The 27,961-nt window shown below is 46.7% G+C and overlaps 1 protein-coding gene across 1 annotated transcript in view; it reads right to left on the bottom strand.

Moving 5' to 3' along the window:
• gdpd1 (glycerophosphodiester phosphodiesterase domain containing 1) overlaps positions 1-21,616 on the bottom strand; it is a 45,594-nt gene extending 23,978 nt beyond the window's left edge. Inside the window, exons 1-2 of the mRNA XM_078536856.1 lie at positions 21,326-21,616; positions 7,948-7,990 (exon numbers count right to left, since the gene is read on the bottom strand). Of these exons, the coding sequence (XP_078392982.1) occupies positions 7,948-7,990; positions 21,326-21,461 (179 nt within the window). The 5' untranslated portion in view covers positions 21,462-21,616. The remainder of the gene's footprint in view (positions 1-7,947; positions 7,991-21,325) is intronic.
• Positions 21,617-27,961: the final 6,345 nt, after the last annotated feature.

Raw genomic sequence — 27,961 nt, 5'->3', positions numbered from 1 at the left:
ACCTCCATGGGCCCAATTGGGCCAATGGCTTGTTTTCTGCGCTGTATGTTCTATGTAAACAGGTTTCAGACTCAATCACATGGGTCACATATAGCATCACATTGTATGTAGTCAGGACCACCCAGGAGGAAAAACCGGTAAAACTTGGGAAATGATTGGTACTGGTCTGAACTGGAGTTCCATTTTAAGCTATACAAGACCAATTCAGACCAGTGCCAGTCATTTCCCAAGTTTTACTGGTTTTCCCTTCTGGGCATGGAGAAAACGGTCCTGTTCTTCGAAATAGTACCATGGGATCTTTTACATCCACCAGACGGGGCAGATAGGATCTCAGTTTAACCTCTTGTCACAAAGACAGCATGTCAGACTGTGCAGCATTCCCTCAGAACTGCACTGAAGTGTCAGCCTAGATCATGTGCTCAAGCCTCCGGGATGGCACTTGAACCCAGAATCCAATGAGCCACAGCTGAAACCATGGCGCCCATATATTGTGCTAAGGCCTGAGCCAACGAATAGCTTCCCAAAGCATGGATCTCACACAACTGGCGACAAACTGATAATAGGATTTCCCCTGAGATGTATTTAAGCCGATGGTCAGGAAACACAACTCTTCAAGACTCTGGGTGAGAACAGGAACAAGGAGTGGCTGCAAGGTCCAGTACCCCACCCTAAAAATCTAACCCCACTGAGTTGACAATGTTTTCAACTCACATAGAACAAGGAAATTCAGGGTTAAATCATAACCCAGCACGAGTCAGCTCTACAGGGCCAAATTAGAAGGGGGTGCGGGGGGGGGGGAAAGAACATTTATTAAACGAGAGACACAATTAGTTCCTAAGAAACCCACCATTGTAAATAATTGCTGTGCTGATTTTATTCTGTGTCTAATCCCATCATGTGGGCCCTTTATCCCATGCCATACATTCCTCCAGGTTTAAGGTACTTAACTGAAAGTGTTTCAGTAACCTCTGCAATGGTGCTTGATGTTTAAAGGCAGATTTTGGGAGAGCAATACCAAACAGACAACAGGGGTCCTTCCCACAGCCTTTGTACAGTCCTGCGCTCCCAGTCTTCTGTTCCAAGCCGATTACAGGAGAGACACCTAGTTTGTGCAGCAGTGGTGGAAACACAAAATGGTCCACTGATAACAGATCACACGGCTTCAAACGAGTGAGAACCTGCCCTAGATTATATTATTATATTAGATAAATGGATTACTTCTTTGGGTCAGAGATCTCCTTTTATCTCTTAAAACTTGTGTGTCAGATCTTTTTTATCCCCCAGACAGGTGTGACAATGTTCAGGCATGAAGCTCACAGTTAGCCCCAGCGACGTGCAGAGTGTTTAAACATAAATTCTCATCCTAGCATTGCCAAACAGATGGATTTATTCTGAAATTGGCTCTGCCTTGAATATTTTCAAAAACACCCCTCAAGACAGAGGACACAGAAAATAATATTTTTTTCTTCTTTAATTCTCTTCATCGCTGTCCCTTTAGCCAGACATACCCTGACCAATCACCACCTGAGAGGTACTGGAGGTCCATTTCTGTCAAGGGAAATTTGAAAATAAAATTTGCAACAATCAATGATATTTTTATTCTTTCATGGAATGTTGGCATCATGGGCAAACCCAATATTTGTTGCCCGTCGCCAATTGCCTTTGAAGGCGGTGGTGAACCACCTTCTTGAACCGCTGCAGTCCGTCTGGTTTGACTTTTCTGCAGTGATTGGGTACAACTGGAGTAGCTTTCTATAAAAGCAAAGTACTGCGGACGCTGGAAATCTGAAACAAAAACAGAAAATGCTGGAAAAACTCAGCAGGCCTAACAGCATCTGTGAGGAAAAGAACAGAGTTAACATTTCGAGCCCTTATGACTCTTAAGTCATAAGGACTCGAAACATTAACGGTCTTTTTTCCCCCACAGATGCTGTTAGGCCTGCTGAGTTTTTCCAGCATTTTCTGTTTCTGTTTGAGTAGCTTTCTAGGCCATTTCAGAGGGCAGCTATGAGTCAACCGCATTGCCGTGGGTCTGGAGTCACAGGCAGGACGACAGATTCCCTTACCGACAGGACATTAGAGAACCAGATGGGTTTTTATGACAATCCACGATAGTTTCATGATCACTATTACTGTGACTAGCTTTCAATTCCAGCTCTATTAAATTTCCCCTAATGATGATACAACTGTTTATCCACAAAGCAATGATCAAAAGAGGGACAATTATAGACCAGTCAGCTTGGCTCAGTCGGTAGCTCTTTCACCTCTAAGACAGAAGGTTGTGGGTTCAAGTCCCACTCCCAGTGCATGGTCTCAGCTGATAGTCAGGGAGACGGTGGCGTAGTGGTAAGTAATCCAGAGGCCCAGGCTAGTGGTCTGGGGACGTGGATTCAAATTGCAACGTAGCAGCTGGTGGGGTTTAAATTCAATCAATTAATAATAAATAATACCTGGAATCGAAACCTAATCGCAGTTATGGTGACCCTGAAGCTATCATCAGCTGTTGTAAAAACCCATCTGGCTCACTGATGCAGACTTGAGGGAAGGAAACCTGCCATCCTTACCCAGTCTGGCCCACAAAACTCTTAGCTGACCTCTGAAATGGCCTCCCAGCAACCCACTCAGTTCAAGGGCAATTAGGGATGGCAAACAAATGCTGGCCTTGCCAGCAAAGCCCACATCCCATGAAAGAATAAAGAACATAAACAAAGTCGCAGGGCTGTTCTGAGCAATTTTTCACCTTTCAGATGAGACGTTAAACTGAGGCTCTGTCTTCCTTCTCAGAGGGATGCAAAATATCTCGTGGCACCCTTTTTTTTTGAAGAGGAGCAGGAGAGTTCTATTAGCTTGGCATCATTACATCTTTAAAACCAGGTTATCTGATCACGTCTCACTAGGGTTTCTGGGATCTTGCCGTGCATAAGTTGGTTGCTGCGAACGCTTCTAAAGAATGTCACTGGCTGTGAAGCACTTTGGGATGTTCAGAGGATGTGAAAAAAAATTTATAAAAGTGCAAGTTCTATTTTTAATAAGTGGGGCTTTTGGATTTTTGATGAAGTCTTAAACGGTTTGACAGCGAAAAAGAAAGAGCATTATAATCGACTCTGGGTGTAGATGAATGAACAAAAGGAGTTTTTAATATCACAAGGGGCTAAACTGGAATTACTCAAGATTCAAACACCATTAACCGCGTCTCCAGAAACAATGTAGGACTTTGAAGTCAATCCTTAGCATGAAAAAGAAGGGAGCACAGTGTTGCCATGGAAATGTGGAAGGCCTGCCTTAGAATCTCATTCACATTTGTAGTTGAGAAAGATTTTGTTAAAGACGGACGAGGGTTTGCAGTTTGGGGAGTGAGGGGAGGGGTGCATAGAAAAGCAAAGGAACTGCCAAATCTCCAAGGTACCACATACATTTGTTCAAGACCCTGCTGCTCTTGGTAGCAGATGTCAGAGTTCACAAGCTGTCATGTGACCAATTTGACAGTCCCGTCTCCACCCACAGTTTTCCTTCTTGGAAAGTGCTACCTTGTGGGGGATCTTTGTTACAAGTAAATAACCCAAAGCGTCCAGCTTTTATTGTTGGATCAGTGGGAGGTGAAGTTTTCCTGCAGAACAAGGAAGCAGGAGCTCAAAGTTGAGCAAAAGCTCCCATGAGACTCTGAATTTAGTTTCTGAGGCACCCCTATTCACACAGGCAATTCTTTTAAAGGTGGCAGGATAAGTTAATAAAGCTGTAGAAAAGCATTGGGAAAATTTTGCTTCAACAATAAAGGCAGAGAGAGTGCAAACGGAGGGAAATTATGTTAAATCTTTATAACATTGCTGGCTGGGCCTTAGTTGGAGTTCAAGTGTCCAATTCTGAGCACCCCTCTTTAGAAAGGATATCAAGGCCTTCGATATTTCCTTCCCTAAAGGACATTATTGAATGACAATCCATGATAATTTCATGGTCACCATTACTGAGTCTAGCTTTCAATTTCAACTCTACTCAATTGCCCAATTATGATACAACTGCTTATCCACAAAGTAATTATCGAAAGAGAGACAATTATAGACTAGTCAGCTTGGCTCAGTCGGTAGCTCTTTCACCTCAGACAGAAGGCTGTGGGTTCAAGTCTCACTCCAAAGCATGATCTCAGCCGATAGTTGGGGAGACGGTGGTGTAGTGCTAAATAGTCCAGAGGCCTTACAGAAGAGATTTACCAGAATGGTGTCAGAGATGGGGGATTTCAGTTTTGTGGCGTGACTACAGAAGCTGAGATTGTTCTCCTTGAAGCAGAGAAGGTTAAGGGAGATTTAATAGAGTCGTATAATAGTACAGCACAAAAGGGGGCCATTCAGCCCATCAGGTATGCACCAGCTCTTTTGAAGAGCAATCCAATTAATCCCACTCCCCCCCCCCCCTGCACTTACCCCACATTCCGACAATTTTTGCTCCTTCCAATATTTATGCAATTCTTTTTGAATGCTGCCACTGAATTCCTAATCACCACCCTATTCGGCAACGCATTCCAAATCCTAACTACTATTGTGTGAAAAGGCTTTTCCCTTATGTCGCCTCTGGCTCTTTTACAGTCACCTTATCTCTGGTGATCTCTCGTCCCATCAGCTATTGGAAACAGCCTTGGTTATTTAATTCATCCAAACCTTTTAAAAGCCTCTATAAAATCTCCTCTTAGCCTCGTCTGCTTGAAGGACATGGGTTTTCAAAATAATGAGGGGTTTTGACAGAGGAGAGAGCGAGGGACTGTTTCCACTGGTAGGAGAGTCAGTAACCCGAGGGCACAAATAAGAGAATTGGTAAAAGAACCAGGTGAAGAAGGGGAGAATTTCTTTTTTGTAAACGCAGCGAGTTATGATGTGGAATGAACAGCCTGCTAAGGGGGTGGAAGCAAATTTAATTGCAGCTTTTAATTGAATAAATATTTGAAGAGAAAAAGAATTTGCAGAGTTATGGGGAAAGAGCGGGGAGGGTGGGGGAGTGAGACTAATTGGATAGCTCTTTAAAAGAACCAGCACAGGTCTGATGGGCTGAATGGTCTCCTTTCCCTATGCTTTCTAATTCTGAACAAAACTTTCTGATAAAGAGCACTTATAGCTTGAAGCCCTTTGTACAGCATTAACATAAGACTGAAAAATATTACAACTTAAACAGCCGGTAGTAATGAAACATAGAACAATGCTGCTCAAGGGGACTGGCGCTCTCTCCCTCTCCCGCTGTGAGCAAACGTTATGACTGAACAAATCCATCAACTGAACCCTGCATCAAACTATTCTGCTCTTCAAGTTAATCCCGAGGGGCGAGAGAGAAGCATCAATCCACACAATTCAGGGCATCTAAAGTCAGAATGTTCTGAGACTCTAATTTCACTTGCTTTCAATGATGGACCCAATTTATGTTTCATTCTAAAGATTAGAATCTCGCAGTTTTGTGAGGGCAGGGTATTCAGAGACACTACAACCCTAGACTAAGATTTCATGCGCTTTTACTGGGACACACTATAAAGCCAGCCAGCGCCACAGTACACTGGTGTGTTAACTCATTCACTTGCGGCTGCTGACTTCAAGAGGCCCCGATCAGCGCCCAGCACCTCCTCTCCCACCAGGAGGATCTGTTTGAAAGGACGGAGAGAGTTGAGTAGAGAATTCAAGAGTTGAATTTGGTCAGTCCCCATCAATGATGGGACTGGGACTAGATGGATGGTGAGAAAGGGGTCTTAATTTAAAAAAAAATCTTTTTGTAAAAATGTAATTTTGTTTGTGGTTAGCATTTAACTGAAATCTACAGTTTGAATTCTCAAGCTCCCAGCCTTAAGCTGGGTTTTAACAAGGGTCTTCACTGGATGAGCAGTTGGGCTCAGTTAATTAAAGAAGCAGTTGAAACTGATTCCTCTGTGACTGGGTCAGCTAGCCTTTGTCCTTAAGAGCATATAAAACCAACTAACTTAGTGCAACTTAGAATAGAGTGCTGGAAGTTGGGTGATTAAGGGAGTTAGAGGAAGAAGGGAAAGAGGTGCTCCTTTACTTTGCGCATTTGATAACTCGAGAAGAGCAGCGGCATTAAAAGAGCGAGGGGAACCAGGCCCGAGACCAGAGCGGGGTCAGGAGCCAGCGGGTAGGAGCGGTGGCCTTGGTAAGTAGGACCTGGTGAGTATATCCACTATAGTCTTCAAAGTAAAAGTTGGTCTTTAGTTTAGATTAAGTAGTGTTTAGAGTATAAGAAGTAAGGTCCCTAGTACATATTTAATATTCCTTAAACTAGAGGAAGTAAAAGTGAAGGGAGTAATTTAAGGGTAAGTCTTTTTCAGAGTGGCACAGTAGTGGGGTACCGCAGGGGTCAGTGCTTGGGCCCCAGCTATTCACAATATATATCATGGAGTTGGATGAGGGAACCAAAATTTGCTGGCAGCACAGAGCTAGGTGGGAATGTGAGTGGTGAGGAGGATGTAAAGAGGCTTCAAGGTGATTTAGACAAATTGAGTGGGCAAATACATGGCAGATGCAGTATAATGTGGATAAGTGTGAAGTTATCCACTTCGGTAGGAAAAACAGAATGGCAAAGTATTATTTAAATGGCGACAGATCGGGAAATGTTGATGTACAAAGGGACCTGGGTGTCCTTGTGCACCAATCACTGAAAACAAGCATGCAGGTGCAGCAAGCAGTTAGGAAGGCAAATAGTATGTTGGCCTTCATTGTGAGAGGATTTGAGTACAGGAGCAAGGATGTCTTACTGCTGCTGTATAGGGCCTTGGTGAGACCACACCTGGAGTATTATGTGCAGTTTTGGTCTCTCACCCTAAAAAAGGGTATACTTGCCATAGAGGGAGTGCAGCGAAGGTTCACCAGACTGATCCCTGGGATGGCAGGACTGTCGCATGAGGAGAGATTAGGTCGACTAGGCCTTTATTCGCTGGAGTTTAAAAGAATGAGAGGGGATCCCATTGAAATGTATAAAATTCTGACAGGGTGGGTCAGACTGGATGCAGGGACGATATTTCCTCTGGCTGGGGGCGGGTGGGCAGGTCTAGAACAAGATGTCAGGATTCAGGGTAGACCGTTTAGGACTGAGATGAGGAGAAACTTCTTCACTCAGGAGGGTGGTGAAGCTGTCGAATTTTCTACCACAGAAGGCTGTGGAGACTAAGTCACTGAATATATTTGAGGAGGAAATAGATAGATTTCTAGACTCTAAAGGCGTCAAGGGGAATGGAGAGAAAGCATCAAGGACTATGGGGAGAAAGTGAGTATGGCGTTGAGATAAGAGGATCAGCCATGATTATATTGGATGGTAGAGTGGGCTCGAAGGGCTGAATGACCTACTCCTGCTCCTATTCTCTATGGTGAATCTGGATGAATTAGGAGTAGGAGCAGAGGAAGAAAATGGATGGAGAGGTTGGGTGGACAGGGAAGGAAGAGAAGGTTTTTTTTAAAAAAAAATTATTTTAAAATAAAACAATCAAGTGGTCAAAAGAGTGACAACACATTGGGGTTGAGGGATCTTCAAAATACTTGTTAGTTTGTCACCTCTAAGCTCAACTTCTCAAACACCCGATCTTACCAGGATGCAGTTATCTAGCATGCACCTGTACGGTACTAATTCCTGACCTGACACCAATATCTTTCCCACGGTCACTGGCCCCCGAGCCCTCAAGCATATCAAAGACCAACCCTTCGCTCCAGAATCCCTTCACCGCCTCAACCCACCCAGCAACCAGCTCCAGCCCTGTCAACCCCACTCAAATGATTTTTACAACTCCAACCCTGGCCTCCCTCTACACTTCTCACGCTGGTGAAAGCCTGTAACTAAACACCCCCCAACCCCCCTCCCCAACCCCTCAACTACCCAGCACCAGATGTTGGACGGAAGTCACTTCAGTGTCCCGTTACACACGCTATTCAAGTTACAGAATGAAAGTCCCAGCGTGGAGCTGGTGCTGCTTACTGCCTGAAAGCTGTCATCGTGTTTTCCAGGTTCTCTCCCGCACCTGTTAAAAGGGAAAACAGAGAGACTTCAACATTCCGATTAGTTTTCATTGATGAAGATAGTTTTGCCAACTCGTGTGGGTACACTGATGTGGTACAGCTCTTCAGTATCACATGGCCAGGTCATTCCCACCCAACGAGCTGCTACCCTCCAAAACTGGAATATTAAAAAAAAGTTTTAACCGAATTTATTGCACTCTCGCCCAGAGTCAGATTCAATCCGCAGTCCAGAGACTTGAGCATACAATTGAGTCTCCGACACTCCAGTGCAGTACTAAGGGAGTGCTGCACTGTTAGAGATGATGCCTTTCAGGACCAATGTAAAAATCAAGGCCCCTGTCTGCCCTCTCAGGTGAACTTAAAAGATCCCAAGCCACTGTTTTGAAGAGCAGGGGAGTTATCCCTGGTGCCCTGGCCAATACTTATCCCTCAAATCAATATCACAATATCATTTATCTCATGGCTGTTCAGGGGAGCTTGCAGTGGGTAAATTGGTTGCTGTTGTCTCCTACATTATAACAATGACCACACTTCAAAAGTATTTTGTTGCCTGTAAAGCATTTTGGAATATCCTGAGGCTATGAAAGATGCTACACAAATGCAAATTCTTTCTTTCTTTCTTGCACAGGTACCAGCACAGATGTAGCTGAAGAATCTAGAACTTTGGGATTCAGCTTCTTTGGGATTTACCTATGGAGTCCGACCAGTCAAGGTTAGTAATGCAGCTTGTATTGTGGATTTCTTGCCAGTTTTTCTTTGGGGGGTGGGGGTGGGGGGTACGGGTACTGTCCAAACAAATTTTTGAGGGGTAAGGAGAAGGGATGAAGCTCTGGGAATGAGAGCGTGTGCGCGCCTCTATTCAGCTTTTTCAGGGAAGGGAGCTGAAAAACAATGAGAGAAATTGAAGATTGTATGCACACGGGTTCCTCTGCACCCGGGTTATGGGCCCAGGTACAATGGAGCTTGAAAAAAATCCCACCCTGCAATCTTGGGAACATATTAAAAACAACTCCCTTGCAACATGATTGAAAAGGTTACAAAACAGTTTGCAATTCTGCTCACTGGTCATGAACACTCGAATTCCATACCAGAGTGTCATATTTCTAACAATGTCTGTTTGGTTCTTGAACAGAAACCATTTCACCATAAAGATACTCACGGCTACAGTGCCCAAACCACAAAACAAGCAGTTACATGTTCACTGGCTGTGTAGGGAACGGGCAACAGCAAACAAAAACTAAAGCTGTAACAAGTTCCAAGAAGCTGGGCAGAAATCAGCATCTTAAGAATTAAGAAATCACCTGGATGTTTCAAAGCACTCGCCGTGGCTCTGCAGACCCAAGTTGCTAGCTGATTCGGACCAGTAGCCACTCTCTACAATCGTGTTTGGGCTAATTGGGGAATCTGGAAGCTGCAAAGTACTTTTTTAAAAATTCGTTCTTGGGATGTGTCCGTCCCTTATTGCCTTTGAGAAAGTCTTGGTGAGCCACATTCCTGAACTGCTGCAGTCCTTTTTCTGCAGCAGGTTTTTTTTTTATTCATCCACAGAATGTGGGTGTCACTGGCTGAGCCAGCATTTATTGCCCATCCCTAATTGCCCTTGAGAAGGCAGCAGTGAGCTGCCTTCTTGAACCACTGCAGTCCATGTGGTGTAGATACACCCACAGTGTTGTTAGGAAGGGAGTTCCAGGATTTTGGCCCAGCGACAGTGAAGGAACGGCGATATATTTCCAAGTCAGGATGGCGCGTGACTTGGAGGGGAACTTCCAGGTGGTGGTGTTCCTGCCCTTGTCCTTCTAGATGGTACTTTGATACAACTGAGTGGTTTGCTTGGCCATTTCAGAGGGCAGTTATATTGCTGTGGATCTAGAGTCCCTGCAAGACATTGGGTAGGTTTTTACGACAATCCAGTAGTTTCATGATCATTATTTAATGACACTAGCACTTAGTCCAGATTTATTTATTGACAAGGGCAACAGATACATGGGAACACCATCATCTGCAAGTTCCCCTCCAAGTCACTCACCTTCCTGACTTGGAAATATATCGCCGTCCCTTCACTGTCACTGGGTCAAAATCCTGGAACTCCCTCCCTAACAGCACTGTGGGTGTACCTACACCCCAATGAACTGCAGCAGTTCAAGTCAGCTCACCACCACCTTCTCAAGGGCAATTAGGCATTGGGCAATAAATGCTGGCCCAGCCAGCGACGCCCACATCCCATGAATTGAAAAAAATTAAAATTCCCCTCAGCCGCCATGGGATTTGAACTTGTGTCCAGAGCATTCGCCCAGGCCTCTGGGTTATTAGCCCAGCAACATTGCTATTCTGCTACTGTGCCCTGCACAAGGGGAGAAAAAATTCAGCTGGTGTTTGCAGCATATTCACACTTTTCCTCCCTGCCCTTGTCTCCAGTTTTCCTTCTCTTACCAGTTTATTTTTGTATCTCCTGCAGACTTATTCCTGTGAGCTTTGGAGGGGTGGCAACTGGTTAAAGACTCTTCCTCAGAGCCCTCAGAGCAATAATGGTGAATTTAAACTTTTTAAATCGCAAGGGAGAGTTTCTCCCACCTCGCACACACCCACCACCATTCTGGTGTCCTGGCCAATATTTCTCCCTCAATTGACAGCATCGAAACAGATTATCTGGCTGTGCGCAAATTGACTGCCACATTTCCTGCATTACAACAGTGACTACACTTCAAAAAGTGCTTCATTGGCTGTAAAGAGCTTCAAGAGCTCAGCAAAGAGGCTATATAAATGCAAATTCTCTCTCTTCTCCCTGGAGCTCCCACTGCTTCTCCTGAGCTAAGGTAATTAATTCTGTGATTGAAGTTGGGGACATTCACAGTTTGCAGTTTTTATTTAAGCGTTTGAGAGATTTTTTTTCTTTTTAGGAAAGTTATAATAAAATGCCATCGACCAAATGTTTTTTTTTTGCATCTCAGTGGAGCTTTGCTAGGAGTCTTCACCTAGCCACATCCTGCCGATTTGCCTGAAGAGTAAGGATTCAAGTGCTGTGGTGAACCTTGAACTGCTGACCCGTTCTTATGATCAGAAGCCACAGCTATTGTGCACACACGTGCACACACACTCTATTCCTACTTCCCCCCACCTTCCCATAACTGGACGCAATCTGCTAGCTGAACTCAGCCACAGTCAGAGTTGGGAGTTACAGCTGCCCTCAAGGGTAACTCGGCAGGGGGGGCGCTAGGGTGGGAAGTAAGACAAACTGGGTTCTTGCTGCTGAACACTGCCCAATGCTATGACTGGGGCTGTATGATGGGGGAGGGATCCTAGGGCTTTTCTTGACGGGCATTCTGAAATGGCCATCTTCACTCACCTTTCTTGGGCTCATGACTATACCTCAGCATAGGCTTTCATACAAGGATTCACATTTTTGTTTTCAAATCCCTTCACCGGCCTCACCTCCTCCCTCTAATCTGTAATCACCGCCAGTCCCACAACCCTCAGATCTCTGCGCTCTTCCAATTCTGGCTTCTTCCAATCCCCGATTTCCATCGCTCCAGCAACGGTGGCCATGTCTTAGCTGTCCAGACTCCACCCTCTGGAATTCCCTCAAAAACCTCTCCATCTCTCTCTCCTCCTTTAAAGATACCTCTTAAAAAAGTCTCTCTTTAACCAAACTTTTGGCCACTTGCACAAATATCGCTTGATATGGCTTGGTGTCAAACTTTGCTTTGTAGGCTCCTGTGAGGCACCTCGAGACGTTTTGCCGCACTATACGAACGTAGGTTGCTGTTGTTGGACATTCCTCCCCTCCCCAGTCAAATAAACCGATGGTCACTGGTCAGTCTCCCAATTGAAGAATGGTCATTTAGACCAGGTTAACAGAGCTTTTCGATTGTACCTCAGTGCCTTCGGGAGTTGGGGGAGCAGACCCTGGGGGTGAATTTTATTTTAAAGAGCAACTGACTGATACAGCTCTGGCTTGGTTTGAAATGTTAAATAATTTTACTGGTGCAACTTTCCCAGGAGATCAACTCCAACCAAGCTCTGCTGATCTATAGAGGCTTAAGCATCCACCCCTGTGGTAGACCTGGAACTGCTGACTGGTCCGTGTGATCAGAACCCACAGTCACAGTTATCACGGATCATTGTGAAATTTTCATGGAATCAAATCCTCTTTCCCACCCATCACACTCACAATGACTGGTTGCTGGTCAGGTGCTGAGTTAGCAGAGCCTGTTACGTCTGTTGAAGTATAGGGGACGCTACAATTGACCGGGATAATTGACCCAGTGTCAGGGTTAGCGACACTCCCACTGCAGAGCAAAAACCAACTGCAGAAGGGGGCAGGTTTTGGGAAGAAAGCAAGGGGAGAGTAAAAATCAGCCTGGGTTCCCACCCACCTAGTCCCCAGCAGAGATCAGGATTAGAAAAAACAATCAAGAGGGCAGAAGTCAGTGGTGCATGACACCAGAACCTAAAAGGGTTAAGTTATACAGACAGGTTGCTTAGAGTAGGCTTGTATTCCTAAACCCGTGGCCTCTACCATCTAGAAGGACAAGGGCAGCAGATGCATGGGAAGTGCACCACCTGCAAGTTCCTCTCCAAGCCACTCACCATCCTGACTTGGAACTATATCGCTGGGTCAAAATCCTGGCACTCCCTCCCTAACAGCACATGGACGGCAGTGGGGGTCGTCGTGGTTTCTACATACGAGGCTGCACCTTGGCTTGATGATTGATGAGCTTTATGATCTTCGTGGAGAAATGGGAAGGGACAGCCATCTGGTGCTGAGGGTGCTGTTTACAGAGAATTGTGCTCCTGTGCCCTGTCTCCAATTTTCTCTGTTGTTTCCTGGTATCTTACTGGAACGCTGCCTAGCTTGTGTTGGCCATAGGTGGAAAGCTCAACTGTACAGCTTCACTTTTCATACGTTCCAAAGTATTGGAAAGCCAGCCAGAGTCAGTATAAATCAACAGGCCGGAGAAAATGGGAGGAAAAATATACCTTGAAAGAAAACTAAGATGCTATGAAGTGACATTAGCCTCATCTCTTTTAAATGCTTCATTTACCCTGTCCTCATTGATCTACAGGGGAGGTTTTGTGGTGTGGTTTAGTATCCCTGCCTCCGAGACAGAAGCTCCGGGTTCAAGTCCCACTCCAGGACTTGATACCAAGGAAGGCGCTTGAGGGAACGCACACACCTCCCCCCCACACTACCCCCCCCAACCCCTTCTCAAGATATAGCATCTGGTGAAAGGCTGGTGACCCAGTTCCAGGGAAAATTAGCCACAGAAACAGGAGGTCTCGTGGAGCAGTGGGTAACATTCTGCTTCAGAACGGGTTCAGGTCCCACCCCAGCACTCGATGGCCAAGGAAGGTGCGTTTATAATACGGCCAAACAGGTTGTGCATCAACCTGCAAATCCTTCCAACACACGCCAATGGCAGGTAGTAACAGTGGGAGAGATTTCTGGTCGGCCACGCGATGGCCTCTACCATCACTATCCATAGCTCCAGACTACAACATGCATGTAAAAAGAGCATGTTGCCACAGCAACTCAGGCTCTGAACTGTAACACACCACCAGCAAATCCGTATTGAGGCATTTTGTTCAACATTAAAAAGGTGCTTTATAAATACAAGTTGTTGTTTCGCTTGTGCAATTTTCCCAGGTGACCTCCCCCTGACCACATTCTGCTGATTGAGCAGATAGATCAAGGACACACTACAATCACGACTTCTGACTGATCCTTCCGTCTCCAGTGTCTGCAATCACGACTATCAAATGCTGTGAAAATTGCACCACAATAAGGAAAGAAGAACTACCCTTATCAGACACCAAATGACTAATACTGAGTACACACGGAGCCTCATCAGAGAGCACCCAGATGTCACAACTGACCTCAAATAACGTGAGTTAGCAAGAAGTGGAAGACAGACCACATAAGGAGTAAGAGAAAGAGTCTGTCACATGCTGCCTCAACCTGCTCCGTCATTCAATAAGGTCATGACAGATTTTTCACTTCAACTCCACTTTCTCACCCTATCCCCACATCCCTTGATTTCCTTAGCATCCTAAAATGTATCAATCTCAGTCTTGAATAAATTCAATGACTGGGCATCCACAGCCCTCTGGGGTAGAGAGTTCCAAAGGTTCGCCACCCTAAATGAAGAAATTTCTCGTCTCATAGACCCTCCAGATAGGGGGAAATGGGGCCTCTCAGCATCCATCCTGACAAGCCTTCTCAGATTCAAATGTTTCAGCGAGACTACCTCTCATTCTTCTAAATGTCACAAAATACAGACACATTCTTTCCAACCTGTAATCATAGGGCAACCCTGCCATTCCAGGAGCTGAGGGAACAGTGGGGGGTGGAGGAGGAAAGAGGGAGAACAGGAATGAGCCCCAGTTCCTGCTCTCGATTGACCAGATGTGATGCCCTCAATTTATTCTTTCCTGGGAGGTTGACATTGCTAGCATTGCTCATCCCTAATTGCCTTGAACTAAGTGGCTTACTCGGCCATTTCAGAGGATAGTTGAGAGTCAACTGCATCACATATAGGCCAGGTAAGGGAACTATTTCTACTTTTTAAAAAATCCATTGAATTTTAATTCCATCAGCTACTGTGGTGGGATTTGAACCCATGTCCCCAGAGCATTAGCCTGGGCCTCTAGCTTACTAGTCCAGTGGACATTACCGCTAGGCCACCATCTCCCCCTGCTGAATGTTGCAAAACCTACCCATACTCACCGCCTAAGGTCACCCATGAGTAAAGGGCACTTGTTTGAGGTGCTGGGGAGTGGCCTCCTTATCCCACTTTAAAAGTCAGTGGCCTCCAGGGGGACAGAGAGAAAGAGAGAGAGAGAGAGCTGGGTGCAAGAAAAGAAATTCCTCTTGGATGAGAGTCAAACAACCAGCAACACATTCTCCTGATTTCAACAGGGCTGTCCCAGCAGAGGAGGGGAAAATTGAAATCAGGAAGGAAATGAATCAGAGCTGCTGATTTCTTGGGGATTTTTGGGAGGGGGCCGAAAGTAGACCCTCTGCCTGTCTTTTAAACCAGGGAGTGGGAGAGAGGGGCAGGGGCATGGATCTAACTGAACACTGGAGCTTTCAGCAGTCAAAGATTCCCCCCGCAATGCAGACTACGAAGCAGGTTTCTCAAAATGCTTTTGTTAGAATTTTATCATAAGGGACACTCGAGTCCACAGGGCCAGAAAGCAGCAGCTTTGGGAACAAGGCAGGAAACAGGGCAGTTGGCTGCAACACAATGCCATATATATTGTAGGGAAGGACTTGGCCAGAAGCATGGAATACAAGCCAGCGGAGATCATGATCAAACCGCATTGCGTTCTAGTCAGATTGCACCGTACGATATTGCACCCAGTTCTCATGTCCAAGAGGAGAGTATATATGGGGAGGCGGTGGTGTAATGGAATTGTCACTGGACTGCTAATCCAGAGACCCGGGGTAATGCTCTGGGGACCTGGGTTCGAAGCCCACCACAGCAGATGATGGGATTTGAATTCAATACAAATTTAGAATTAAAAGTCAAATGATGACCACAAAACCATTGTCGATTGTTATAAAAACCCATCTGGTTCACTAATGTCCTTTAGGGAAGGAAATCTGCTGTCCTTACCTGGTCTGACCTACACGTGACTCCAGGCCCACAGCAATGTGGTTGATTCTTAAATGCCCTCTGAACAAGGGCAATTAGGGTTGGGCAATAAATGCTGGCCACATCCCACAAACGGATTTTAAAAAAAAGAAACATTTAAATGCTGGTGGCAGCGCAGACTAGAACTGCTCCTGGTATCAGAGGTCCGACTATTGAGAAAAGACTGGAGAAACCTAGATATCTCAGCCTGTGAAAGGAGACGATGAGATGCTGTTATAGACGGATGCAAGATTATTAATGCTGTAGAAAAGGATTGACCCGGAATATTACTTTTAATTAAGCTGAGATTAGAAGAGGATACAAGTTCAAACAAGAAGTTGGCGAGGCTGTAAAATGAATAATCTTAGACCCGATGCCTGTGATATGTCCCACACAATATTCAGTCCCATTGTCTTCCACGGAACTGATTATCAGACAGGCTGCATAACTGGCGACAAGGGTGAAATGGTTGATTTTTTAACCTTGCCCAAATCCAACAGCACCCCTAGGTTCTATTGGGACTGATTAAAAAATTATTCTTCACATGAAGAGTGTGAACCCCCACCTCCGTTGGAGTAGTGCGGCAAAAAAAAAAAAGAGGAATCATTTGTGATAAATGGATGCTACAATGGCAGGGGGAAGGTGGGTGCCGGGATTTCTGTGAATGAATGGACAAGGTGGAGTAAATGGACTTCCTTCATCTGTAACTATCTCACCTGTCCCACCCTGTGCATTAAATCCATGTGCGCATGGGGGAAAAGCTGTTCAGATACTTCCCACCTTGCAAGCCAACAGGTTTTTAAAAATGTATTAATTCACAGGGTGTGGGCATCACTGTATGAGCCAGTATTTATTACCCATCCCTAATTGTCCTTGAAAGGGTGGCGATGAACTACCTTTATGTTAAACTGCAATGGTTCACCGTGGTTTTCATACCACCGAGTGGCCATTTCAGAGGGCAGTTAAGAGTCAACCACAATTCTGTGGATCTAGAGTCACATACAGACCAGAACAGATTATGGAGACCAGCTTTTTATTCCAGATTTATTTAATTAAATTTAAATTCCACCAACTACCATGGTGGGATTTGAACTCTCATCTCTGGATTATTTGTCTAGATCTCATATTTACTAGTCCAACAACCTAACCACTATGCTACCCACAACTGGAGATACAAATGAGATACCACAATCTATTGCCAGCTAATTCATTGTATAAATCAACCAGTTACTAATTCTAGTATTTTAATTCTTTTCTGTCCCTGCTACATCTATCCCTTCCATCTGATATCACCCACACAGAAACGCACAACTTCACTCACTGCATGTCATTCAGCTGAGTTGCTGATTAGGCCACTGCAATCGTATGTTGCACCTCACAGCTGAGGCTGGCAGGAATATGGAATCAGCAAATAATCCTCCAAGATACTGATGATTATACAGGGAAGTTTATACAGCAGGAGCTATCATTGCAAGCAGAGTGCAGATAATCATGTCCCAGGTTCATTATTTGACTGCAACTGATGAGGGATCACTATGGGTTTGTGAGGGGAGATGGCCTCATGATAATTAAGACTGGCTACCATCTTGACCCACGATATTTAGTAGGCTGAGACTTCACTGCTCCCCACTCAGCAAGATATGGATTACAGCTAAGCTCCCAACAGAACAAAGCTACATTCTCCCCAAGAAACTGGATATATTTCAAAGGGATAAACTGCACACACTCTGTCAGCAGTTAAACCAGACCTAGGGCAATGCTTGATTTGCTCCCCCATATTCCTCATCTTCTAATGTAAGCACTGACTTGACTGCAGCCACTTGGGCAGTGACTTGTTGGCAGATGAGGTGGGAGAGGCCATTGGAACAGCTGGGCTTGGAGATGACAACGTGATCCTGGCTGGCCTCCCATCCTCAAATTTCAGCTCATGACCCTATTGCACACCAAGTCCTGCTCACTTCCCTTCAGTGGTGGGGAAGCTTCTAGAAACAATTATTTGGGATAGAATTAGTCGTCACATGGAAAAATAAGGGTTGATTAGGAAGAGCCAGCATCGATTTCTAAAAGGGAAATCGTGTTCAACTAACTTGGAGTTTTTTTGAAGAGAGGGTTGATATGGGTAATGCTGTTGATGCAGTGGTGTACATGGACTTTCAAAAGGTATTCAGTACGGTGTCACACAACAGATTTGTGAGAAAAGTTATAGCTCATGGAATAAAAGGGACAGTAGCAATGTGGATATGAAATTGGCTGAGTAATAGGAAACAGTACTGGTGAATGGATATCTTTCAGGCTGGAGGAGGGTTTATAGTGGAGTCCCCCAGGGGTCAGTATTGAGACCCTTGCTTTTCTGGATATATAGTAATGATCGAGATCTTGGTGTGCCGGGGACAATTATAAAGTTTGCGGATGATGCGAAACTTGGAAGCATTGTAAACTGTGAGGAGGATAGTGTAGAACTTCAAAAAGACATAGACAAGTTGGAGTGGGCAGATAGGTGGTAGATGAGGTTTAATGCAGAGAAGTGTGAGGTGATGCACTTTGGTAGGAAGAACATGGAGAGACAATATAAAATAAGGGGTACAATTCTTAAGGAGGTGTAGGAGCAGAGGGACCTGGGTGTATATGTGCATAGATCATTCAAGGTGGCCGGACAGGTGGAGAGATCAGTTAAAGTATACAGTATCTTATGCTTTATTAATAGGAGCATAGAGTACAAAAGCAAGGAGTTTATGCTGAGTTTATATAAGGCACTAGTTAGACCTCAGCTGGAGTAGTGTACACAATTCTGGGCGCCACACTATAGGAAGACTGTGAACACATTGGAGAGAGTGCAGATGAGTTTTACAAGAATGGTTCCAGGGATGAGAAACTTCAGTTATGAAGATAGATTGGAAAGGTTGGGACTGTTCTCCTTGGAGAGGAGAAGACTAAGAGGAGATTTGATAGAGGTGTTTAAAAATCACAAGGAGGCTGGATGTGGTGGATAGGGAGAAATGGTTCTTGCTCGTAAAAGGATCAAGAACAATAGGGCACAGACTTAAAGTAATTTTCAAAAGAAGCAAATGTGATGTGAGAAAAAACTTTTTCGCACAGTGAGTGGCTCGGGTCTGGAATGCTTTGCCTGGAAGTGTGGTGGAGGCAGGTTCAATTGAGGCATTCAAGAGGGCATTAGATGATTATTTAAATAGAAACAATGTGCAGGGATACAGGGAAAAGGCAGGAGGAATGGCACTAAGTCATAATGCTCATTTGGAGAGCTGGTGCAGACATGATGGGCTGAATGGCCTCCTCCTGCATCATAACTATTCTGTGATTCTGTCCTGCTGACTGACGTTGGCTCTCAGCTCGCCAACCTCCAATTTAAAATGGTAATCCTCATGTCAAAAAAACCCTTCACTGTCCCACTCCTCGCAATCTCTAAATCTCACCCATGCAGTGCAGAGAGGGTTTACTAGATTAATACTTGGAATGGGCGGGTTATCTTATGAGGAAAGGTTGGACTGGCTAGGCTTGTATGAGCGTAGAAGAATAAGAGGCGACTTGATTGAAACATAAGGTCCTGAGGGGACTTGACAGGGTGGATGTGGAGAGGATATTTCCTCTTGTGGGAGAATCTAGAACCAGGAGTCACTGTTTAAAAATAAGAGGTCGCTCATTTAAGACAGAGATGAGGAAAAATTCTCTGAGGGTCCAGAGACTTTGGAATTCTCTTCCTCAAAAAGTGGTTGAGGCAGAGTCTTTGAATATCTTTAAGGCAGAAGTAGATAGATTCTTGATAAGGGGATGAAAGGTTATTGGGGGTAGGCAGGGATGTGGATTAGAGGATAAAATTAGATCAGCCATGATCTTGTTGAATGGCGGAGCAGGCTCGAGGGGCGAGTGGCTCCTCCTGCTCCTAATTCATATGTTTGTACTCTTCCAAACTCTCTGCTGGTCTTTCGTGCATTCCCCCCAACCCTAACTCCTGGCAGTCATATCCATCTGCTTGGGTCCTCACTCTGGAATTTCATGCCTGGACCCCAAGGCCTTCCAAACCTCTCTTTGCCTTCACGATCTTCTTTGACAAAGCCTTTCATTACCCCTCTTAATATTTCTTACTTTAACTCGGCATCTATGTATTCCTGATGACGCGTTTGCAATTTACTGTTGCTGACTCCTTGCCCTGCCCAGAGAGCCCCTCAGTCCATACAGCAAGTACAGCCAGAGCATTAAACACATGGGACATCATTGTCAAGCCTTATCCTTTCTGGATGCGCTCAGTTGAGATTGGGGCAGGGTGGTGGAGAGTCTTTGATGCTCCCTTCTGGCCAATTCTTCCCACCCAACGACCCCAGCCTAGCCAAGGGGTACTGAGGCTAACTAAGACACCAGTTCAGCCAAACCAGGGGAGAGGGTCTAATGGAGCACAAACCTGGGACAGTCGCAGTCTGTGGCTCCGCTGCTTCCTGGCTAATCTGACCGGAAGCCATCAGGAGGAGAGCAGCATTAAATATGTCAACTACAACCTCAGATTATTCTGAAGTTTTCCTGGGTGCAGGGACCTGAGAGAAATCTCACAAGTTCCCTCTCATGGGAAGTATTGTTTCTGATGACTGACTCATCAAACTCGGATTATATTTGGATGCAGATCGTGACGGTGCAAACTGTGCGCATGGTATGGTGACAGGTTGAATGGGTTTTACCGCCTCTTATCATGTTCTCCTCTATAGACACCGCTGACTTGTGTCCTGGAGTGGAATTGGGGGGGGGGGGGGGGGAAGAAACAAAGGGATCAAACAATATTCCAATTTCCATAAAGAGGGAAGGGGTGATTGTTTTAAAACAGTCTGAGTGCTGGGGGGAGAGACAGACAGCAAAAAGCTGCAGCCTCAGGAGAGCCGCCAGGTGACTGACTGACTGACAGCCTCAGTTTGCACCCTACCGGGGGGTGGGGGGGAAGAGAAGGGGCTCCTCATTCCCACTAGGAGCAGTGTGTGTCTGAGAGTATATGTTGTGTGTGTGTGTGTGTCTGAGAGTATACGTTGTGTGTGTCTGAGAGTATACGTTGTGTGTGTGTGTGTGTCTGAGAGTATATGTTGTGTGTGTGTGTGTGTCTGAGAGTATATGTTGTGTGTGTGTGTGTGTCTGAGAGTATATGTTGTGTGTGTGTGTGTGTCTGAGAGTATATGTTGTGTGTGTGTGTGTGTCTGAGAGTATATGTTGTGTGTGTGTGTGTGTCTGAGAGTATATGTTGTGTGTGTGTGTGTGTGTGTGTCTGAGAGTATATGTTGTGTGTGTGTGTGTGTCTGAGAGTATATGTTGTGTGTGTGTGTGTGTGTGTCTGAGAGTATATGTTGTGTGTGTGTGTGTGTGTGTCTGAGAGTATATGTTGTGTGTGTGTGTGTGTGTGTCTGAGAGTATATGTTATGTGTGTGTGTGTGTGTGTGGGGGGGGGGGGGGGTGACTGTAGGGGCCACCAGAGCCTTTTGGAAAAGGCTTTCACCAGCCTGACACTACACAAAAAAAAAATAAACAAGGCTTGTCATTTAAAAGTCACACCGTATAGACTGAGGAGCGATAACAAATCATTGAATAAACCCTTTTAAGTAAAGACCTTCCCCGCAGATATGAATCTACTGTTAAAAAAAGCGCCACAGTAACCTCCCTTCTTTATCAAGATATACTCAGGTGATAGAGAGAGAGGGAGGTAGCTTCACTCACCCCCGCGGTGTGAGATATGCCGACTCCTGAAGCTCTGTTTCTTCTTGCTGTGCAGCAGACTCGGGCACTTGAGCAGCAAAACCGAGGAGAACACGAAGCCACCCAGAGTGGAGAGAATATACATCGCGGCTGACATTTCTTCCTCAGTGACAGCCTTTCCACTCACCTCCCCCTAAATAGATTTATATAAATAATTCTAAAAACGATAGACAGTTATAAGTGGGAGTCCTTAATGAATGAGGGGAGGAGGACACTAACTGCGCCTCTCAGCTTTTCTGTGTCTCTGCCTCCCCGGGCTAGTGCCGGCCAGGACAAGCGCCGGCACCCGCGCCTGCGCGCAGGTGCGCCACAAGTGCGCTTCGATTGGTCGGTTGTTTTTGTTACAATCTGATTGTGGCGCAGCCAGTGATCTGCGCGCGCAGCCTGTGTGGTCCCGCCCCCCCGAATGTTGCAACAAAAAGGACAATCTACGCGTGCGCACCAACCCCTCATATACAATCCATCTGCTGTCAGTTATTGTCGAGAGAGGGACTCCTTATCTTTGTCTCAACTGACAATTTAGCTGGAGCTGAAGGGGAGGAAATCTTACATAATTCCCAAAACAGTTTATGCAGAATGGAAAATAAACAAAAGTGCTACTCCGCTTTCAGCGAATGCTTGAGAGGAGAAAGTATCCTGGAGTGTATTTCCAATCGTCACCGACAAAAGAAAAGTAGTTGAGATTAGGTTACCCCACACTTCGCAGGAAAATAATCTTATACCACGCAGGCAGTATCAAAAAGTTACCAGTTACATGTGGTAATACTAAATACAAGTACTGTTTAAAGAAAAAAAAGTGTTGCCTATAAGCTCAGCAACAAAAATAAAATGCAATTTGTATGAAACTAGATTAAACAGGTCGCCCGGCAGCTGACTTATGGGCTGTGGCACATCTCCCAAGTATTCCAGTCATTTTTTCTTTTATTTCACATTTCCAACATTTGCACTTTTTTTTTGTTTGACACTATGACTTTGTGCATTGTATTATGTTTATAATGAACTTATTAGATTGTACTTTAAATTTAAACAATGGAAAATAATAACCAAAAAAAACTGACCAAGTCGAACATCTAAGCACGTCTTCAGTAAAAATCTAAAGGCAGAAATTTAATGCTGGGCTCCTCTGACCCCGAGACAAAACAATGTAAGCACTTTGCAATATACTAATTTCCTTCTGCAAACATAAATTAAATAGTTTGATCACAAGCTTCTAATTACTTACAGCAAGTAAACCCTGTGGCTTTACAAAAATACTAAGGTTTAAAAATTGCTCCAGATCAGCAGCAGTGTATTACTTAGTGTAACAATACAAAATGCCTTTCCTCCAACATTAATGTGAGGAATTCCAAAGAGATTCATACGTATGTTAATTATTTTGAAAACAGGCTATGGATCCCCCGCTCATCCAGAAAAAAAACAAAATGTGAGGTAACGACCTCAACATTCTTTCCCTGTGAATAACTGGCATGAACTCACACTCCACCTTAAGTAAAAATACAAAAGCAAAATACTGCGGCTATGGAAGTCCGAAATAAAACCAGAAAAAGCTGGAAATACGCAGCTGAACTCTGCTGAAAGGTCACAGACCTGAAACGTTAACTCTCCACAGATGCTGCCTGACCTGCTCAGCATTTTCTGCAGTAAATATTCCGAGATATGTGTGCAAAAATCTCCTTGGACCCATGAAAACATCATAAGCCACTTGCCATTAAATTATCCATCTTCAGATGCTGACTCGCCCCACTGTGCATTCCCAGCAATTTTCTGTTTTTACTGTAAATTGGGAGCATTTAATACCGGGGTGTGAACGGACCTGTTATTAATACTCCAGTAGGATTAGCAGCCAATCAGGCAACTCTTGCTGTCCCCAGACTGTTTCCAGGTGCAGTTTCCACATTCAACGACCTGGAGGTCACTGAGCTGAAAACCTCAGAGATGCAACTGTAGCAAAATGTCTCTTCTTCACAGTGGAGGGAGAAAAAAAAAATCAATGGCCTTTCTGGGTACTGACATGCAAAAAGTCATCCAACCTCTTACCTTAAAGTGGTACAGAAAGAAAGACTTGCATTTATATAGGGCTTTTTGCAACCACCAGAAGTCTCAAAGAGGCTCATTGCCAGAACTATTGCCAGCGGTGCGATAGCGATAGCAATCGCAATCCGAATTCATACCGTGGGTTACCTATCACCGTCCGAGTCACGGTGAACCACAGCGACGAAGGAGGATCACCTATGGATCGGGGCTTCTTCACCAGGAGGATCCTGTTGAAGGCGTGCGGCTTCCAAGCTACGGAGATCTTCACCCTGCACGACTCCCGCAAAGGTGGTTATTTTGACGTCACGTTCAAGCAAGTGGCAGACTGCGTCCGGCTCCTGAGGGTGTTCGAGGAGAAGAGAGACCTGCCGGAGATGAAGATCCTGACGGCGGAGCCGCACTTTTCTCTGCCGTTGCAACGGGAACGTGAGGTGATGGTGCATGTGTACAACCCCTTCGTCCCTGTCGCCGATGTGGTCACCTTCCTCACCAGGTACTTCGATAAGGTGGGGAGCGGCACTGAGATTCGAGACGACTTGGGGATCTGGACAGGCAAACGCCTGTTTAAGGTCACGCTAAAGACCGATGGTAAGGGAGCCATTTTCCACCCTCCTTCCAGTTTCGCAATCGGGGGAAACCGTGGCTACCTGGTCTACGCTGGGCAACCCAAGCATTGTCGCTCATGCGGCAAGGCTGGTCATGTGGCGGCCAACTGCAGCGCCTCCCTCTGCAAGATCTGCAAACAGGAAGGGCACCAGACAAAAGACTGCAAACAGGCCAAGTGCTGCAACCTGTGTGGCGAGGCAAGTCACCTCTACAGGACCTGCCCCAAACGCTGCCGTACTTACGCACAGGCAGCCAAAGCCGACCACGGGGAAGCAGAAGAAATGTTCCGTGTCACTCCAACCACCAAGGCCCCCAGGGAGCTCAACGGGACAAAGGAGGACACAGAGAGAGACAAGGTGGAGAAAGAGATTGAGGCAACAGAGAGCCAATCAACAGCACCACCCCCTGAACCTTCCAGTCCTCAGGACAGCGAATCAATGGAGGAGGAGGCAGCAGTGGGAAAGCAGCAGGGGGAGTGGCGGACGGTGAAGAACAAGAAAAGTAAGAGGGAGCGAAGAAGAAGCAAAGGCGTTTCCCAGAGAAGCGGCAAGAGGCGTCTCCCATCCGACACGGACGACAAGGGCAGCAGCTCTTCGGATGAGGAAGTGCCAGAGCGGCACCGACAGAAGAGGCGGCAAAGCTCCAGGGCGTTGGAGGACGAGACACCCGAGCTCCAGAAAATTGGAGACAACAAGGAGACCAACGCACCCCAACTTTGCCTGCAACCTGAGGAGGCCAGTGCACCACAGCCCCTGGAATCTGGGAGCAGTGAGGCAATCATCGCACCCCAGCTCCAGGAAGCCGGGAACAGCAACCCCCCAGAGGGGGTGAGTTTTGGAGAAGCTTCTCCAGCAAAGGTCATCTCAAAATCCGCTCACTACGTGAACCTCCAGATGCCACTGGAGCAGAACACGGCCAAGGAGATCTACCTCAGCCCATCCAAAGTGAAGGAATTTGAGCTCACTACGGGTATGAAGGAGCAGACTAAAGGTCTGGGACTCTCAGAGACAGTGGGTTTGGTAGGAGAATAAATGCTTTAATATGGGTTTAAAGATTGTATCCATAAATGTGCGTAGCATTAAATCTACTACGCGATGTGTTGCGACCTTGGACTACCTAGCCAAGGTCAAAGCTGACCTGTTGTTTCTGCAGGAGTGTGCGATACCGCACCTCAGCTCCTACAGGCAATGGTCACGATGGTGGTCCCACGGGCCATCGATCTGGTCGGGCGGAAACGACTCTCGTTCCTCCGGCCTGGGTATTCTGCTGCGGGGAGGCAACTTCACCGTCTCCGAGGTCAAGGAGGTGGTGGGCGGGCGACTCCTGGTAGCAGACGTAATGTACAAGAACGCTCCACTCCGGTTAATTAACGTGTACGGCCCGGCACAAGGGGCTGAGCGGCTGGAGGTTTTTCAGCAGCTCCCACTGCTGCTGGCGACCTCCAGGCCGGTCATTCTGGGCGGGGACTTCAACTGCATCATCGATGCGGCTGGACGATCCGGCAGGGCCGGAAGCAGATTGGACGCTACGTCCAGATCCCTGATGGAAACAGTTAAGGATGCCAAGCTGCACGACGTCTTCAGCAACCCTGCAGACGGAGCGCAGCGTAGATACACCTGGTCGCGGCCAGACGGGTCCATTCGTTCCAGGATAGACTTCCTGTTTGTGTCCCGTGCATTCACAGTCAGATCCACCGAGGTCAAGCCGGTGTTCTTCTCTGACCACTGCCTCCTACTGGCGGACTGCCACTTGGAGGAAGACCTGAGGGTGGGCAGGGGGGCATGGAAGCTAAATGTGCAACTGCTGACCCCAGAGAACATTGAGGAGCTCAAGAGGGATTACAAAGGTTGGAGAACCGTGAAACCCCTCTTTGAGTCCCTGACACACTGGTGGGAAGTGATCAAGGGAAGCATCAAGAGGTTTTTCATCCTCAAAGGCACCCAGAAAGCTAGAAAGGAACAGAGGGAAATGTCCCGACTCCAGGAAAAGATGCAGAATCTGCTCCGGCTGCGGTCGATGGGGGTCGATGTCAAGGAGGAGCTCCAAGAGGTGAAGGGCCAGCAAGCCTCGCACTTTGCCTCGGAGGCCTCCAAGATCATCTTCCGTTCCAGAGTCCGCTCCGTGGAGCAGGATGAGACGTGCTCACGTTTCTTCTTCCAAAAGGTACACAGAGAGCGCTCTGTGATCAGCAGCCTGAAGGAAGAAGACGGCTCAGTAAAGTCATCACGGTCCGACATTCTGAGGATCAGCAAATCCTTTTATGCCGGACTGTATGACGTGAAGCCCACGGACAGCACGGCCTCCCAGTCCTTCCTGTCCTCTATCACGGAGGTCCTAGACCACAGTACGCGGGAGAGCCTAGACAAACCGCTAACCCCTGACGAACTGACTAAGGCCCTCGAGTCCTTCGAGAAGAGTAAAACCCCCGGAAGCGACGGCCTGCCGGCGGAGTTGTATTCGGCTCTGTGGGACTTGATCGGCCCAGACCTGCTAGAAGTGTACGAGAGTATGCTCCTGGCCGGCAGCATGTCAGAATCCATGAGGAAAGGCATCATCACCCTCATCTACAAGCACAAGGGGGAAAGGGAGGAAATTAGAAATTGGCGACCCATTTCACTGTTGAATATGGACTATAAGATTCTGTCCAAGGTCATCGCCAACCGGGTCAAATCCGCTCTGGAATTGGTGATTCACCCTGACCAGACCTGCTCTGTGCCAGGCAGGAAGATCTCTGACAGCCTGGCGCTGCTCAGGGATACGATTGCCTATGTACAGGACAGGGGTGTGGATACCTGCCTCATCAGCTTGGATCAGGAGAAGGCCTTTGACAGAATATCGCACACCTACATGGGGGATGTGCTCTCCAAAATGGGGTTTGGGGAGGGAATTCGAAATTGGATCCAACTGCTCTACACTAACATCAGTAGCGCAGTCTCAATCAATGGGTGGGAAACAGATAGCTTTCCGATTAAATCTGGAGTCAGGCAGGGCTGCCCTCTCTCGCCTGTCCTTTTTGTGTGCTGCATAGAACCCTTTGCCGAGTCCATCAGGAAGGATCCGGGCATAAGAGGAGTGACGATCCCAGGCAGTGGAGGCACTCAGGTAAAAGCCTCCCTGTACATGGACGACGTCGCCGTCTTCTGCTCGGATCCGCTGTCGGTGCGCAGACTGATGCACGTCTGCGACCAGTTCGAACTGGCCTCGGGAGCCAAGGTAAATCGTGGGAAGAGCGAGGCCATGTTCTTTGGGAAGTGGGCTGACCGATCCTTTGTCCCCTTCACTGTCAGGGCTGACGGCCTGAAGGTGCTGGGGATATGGTTCGGAGGGACCGGGGCATGCGTTAGAAACTGGAAGGAGCGAGTGGCTATGGTGAAAAGGAAACTGGGCATGTGGGAGCGACGCTCCCTCTCCATTGCGGGTAAGAACCTGGTCATCAGGTGTGAGGTACTCTCGCTGTTGCTGTACGTGGCGCAGGTCTGGCCCATTCCACACTCCTGCGCGATGGCGATCACTCGAGCCATCTTCCGCTTTATCTGGAGGTCGAAAATGGATCGTGTCTGCAGGGACGCGATGTACAAGCCTCTAGATAAAGGGGGAAAAAACGTGCCCAACATCGCCCTCATACTGATGGCCACCTTTGTGTGCGGCTGCATCAAGCGGTGCGTAGACCCTCAGTACGCAAACACCAAGTGTCACTACGTGCTGAGGTTCTACCTGTCCCCGGTGTTGCGAAGGATGGGTCTGGCCACGCTGCCGCGGAACGCTCCAAGTAGTTGGACCGTGCCGTACCACCTGTCCCTGGTGGAAAAATTTATGCAGAAAAACACCTTTGACCACAAGTCCATCAGGCAGTGGTCAGCACGTAACGTCCTAGAGGCCCTGAGGGATAAGGAGAGGGTGGACCCTGTGGGATGGTTCCCCGAGCAGACTGTCAAAGTCATTTGGCAGAATGCCTCA

This window comes from Cetorhinus maximus, unplaced genomic scaffold (genome assembly GCF_964194155.1).
Source record: "Cetorhinus maximus unplaced genomic scaffold, sCetMax3.hap1.1 HAP1_SCAFFOLD_1609, whole genome shotgun sequence".
Taxonomy (NCBI): Eukaryota; Metazoa; Chordata; class Chondrichthyes; order Lamniformes; family Cetorhinidae; genus Cetorhinus; species Cetorhinus maximus.
The sequence above is the reverse complement of the archived record's forward strand: the minus strand, read 5'-3'. Positions and strand labels throughout refer to the sequence as shown.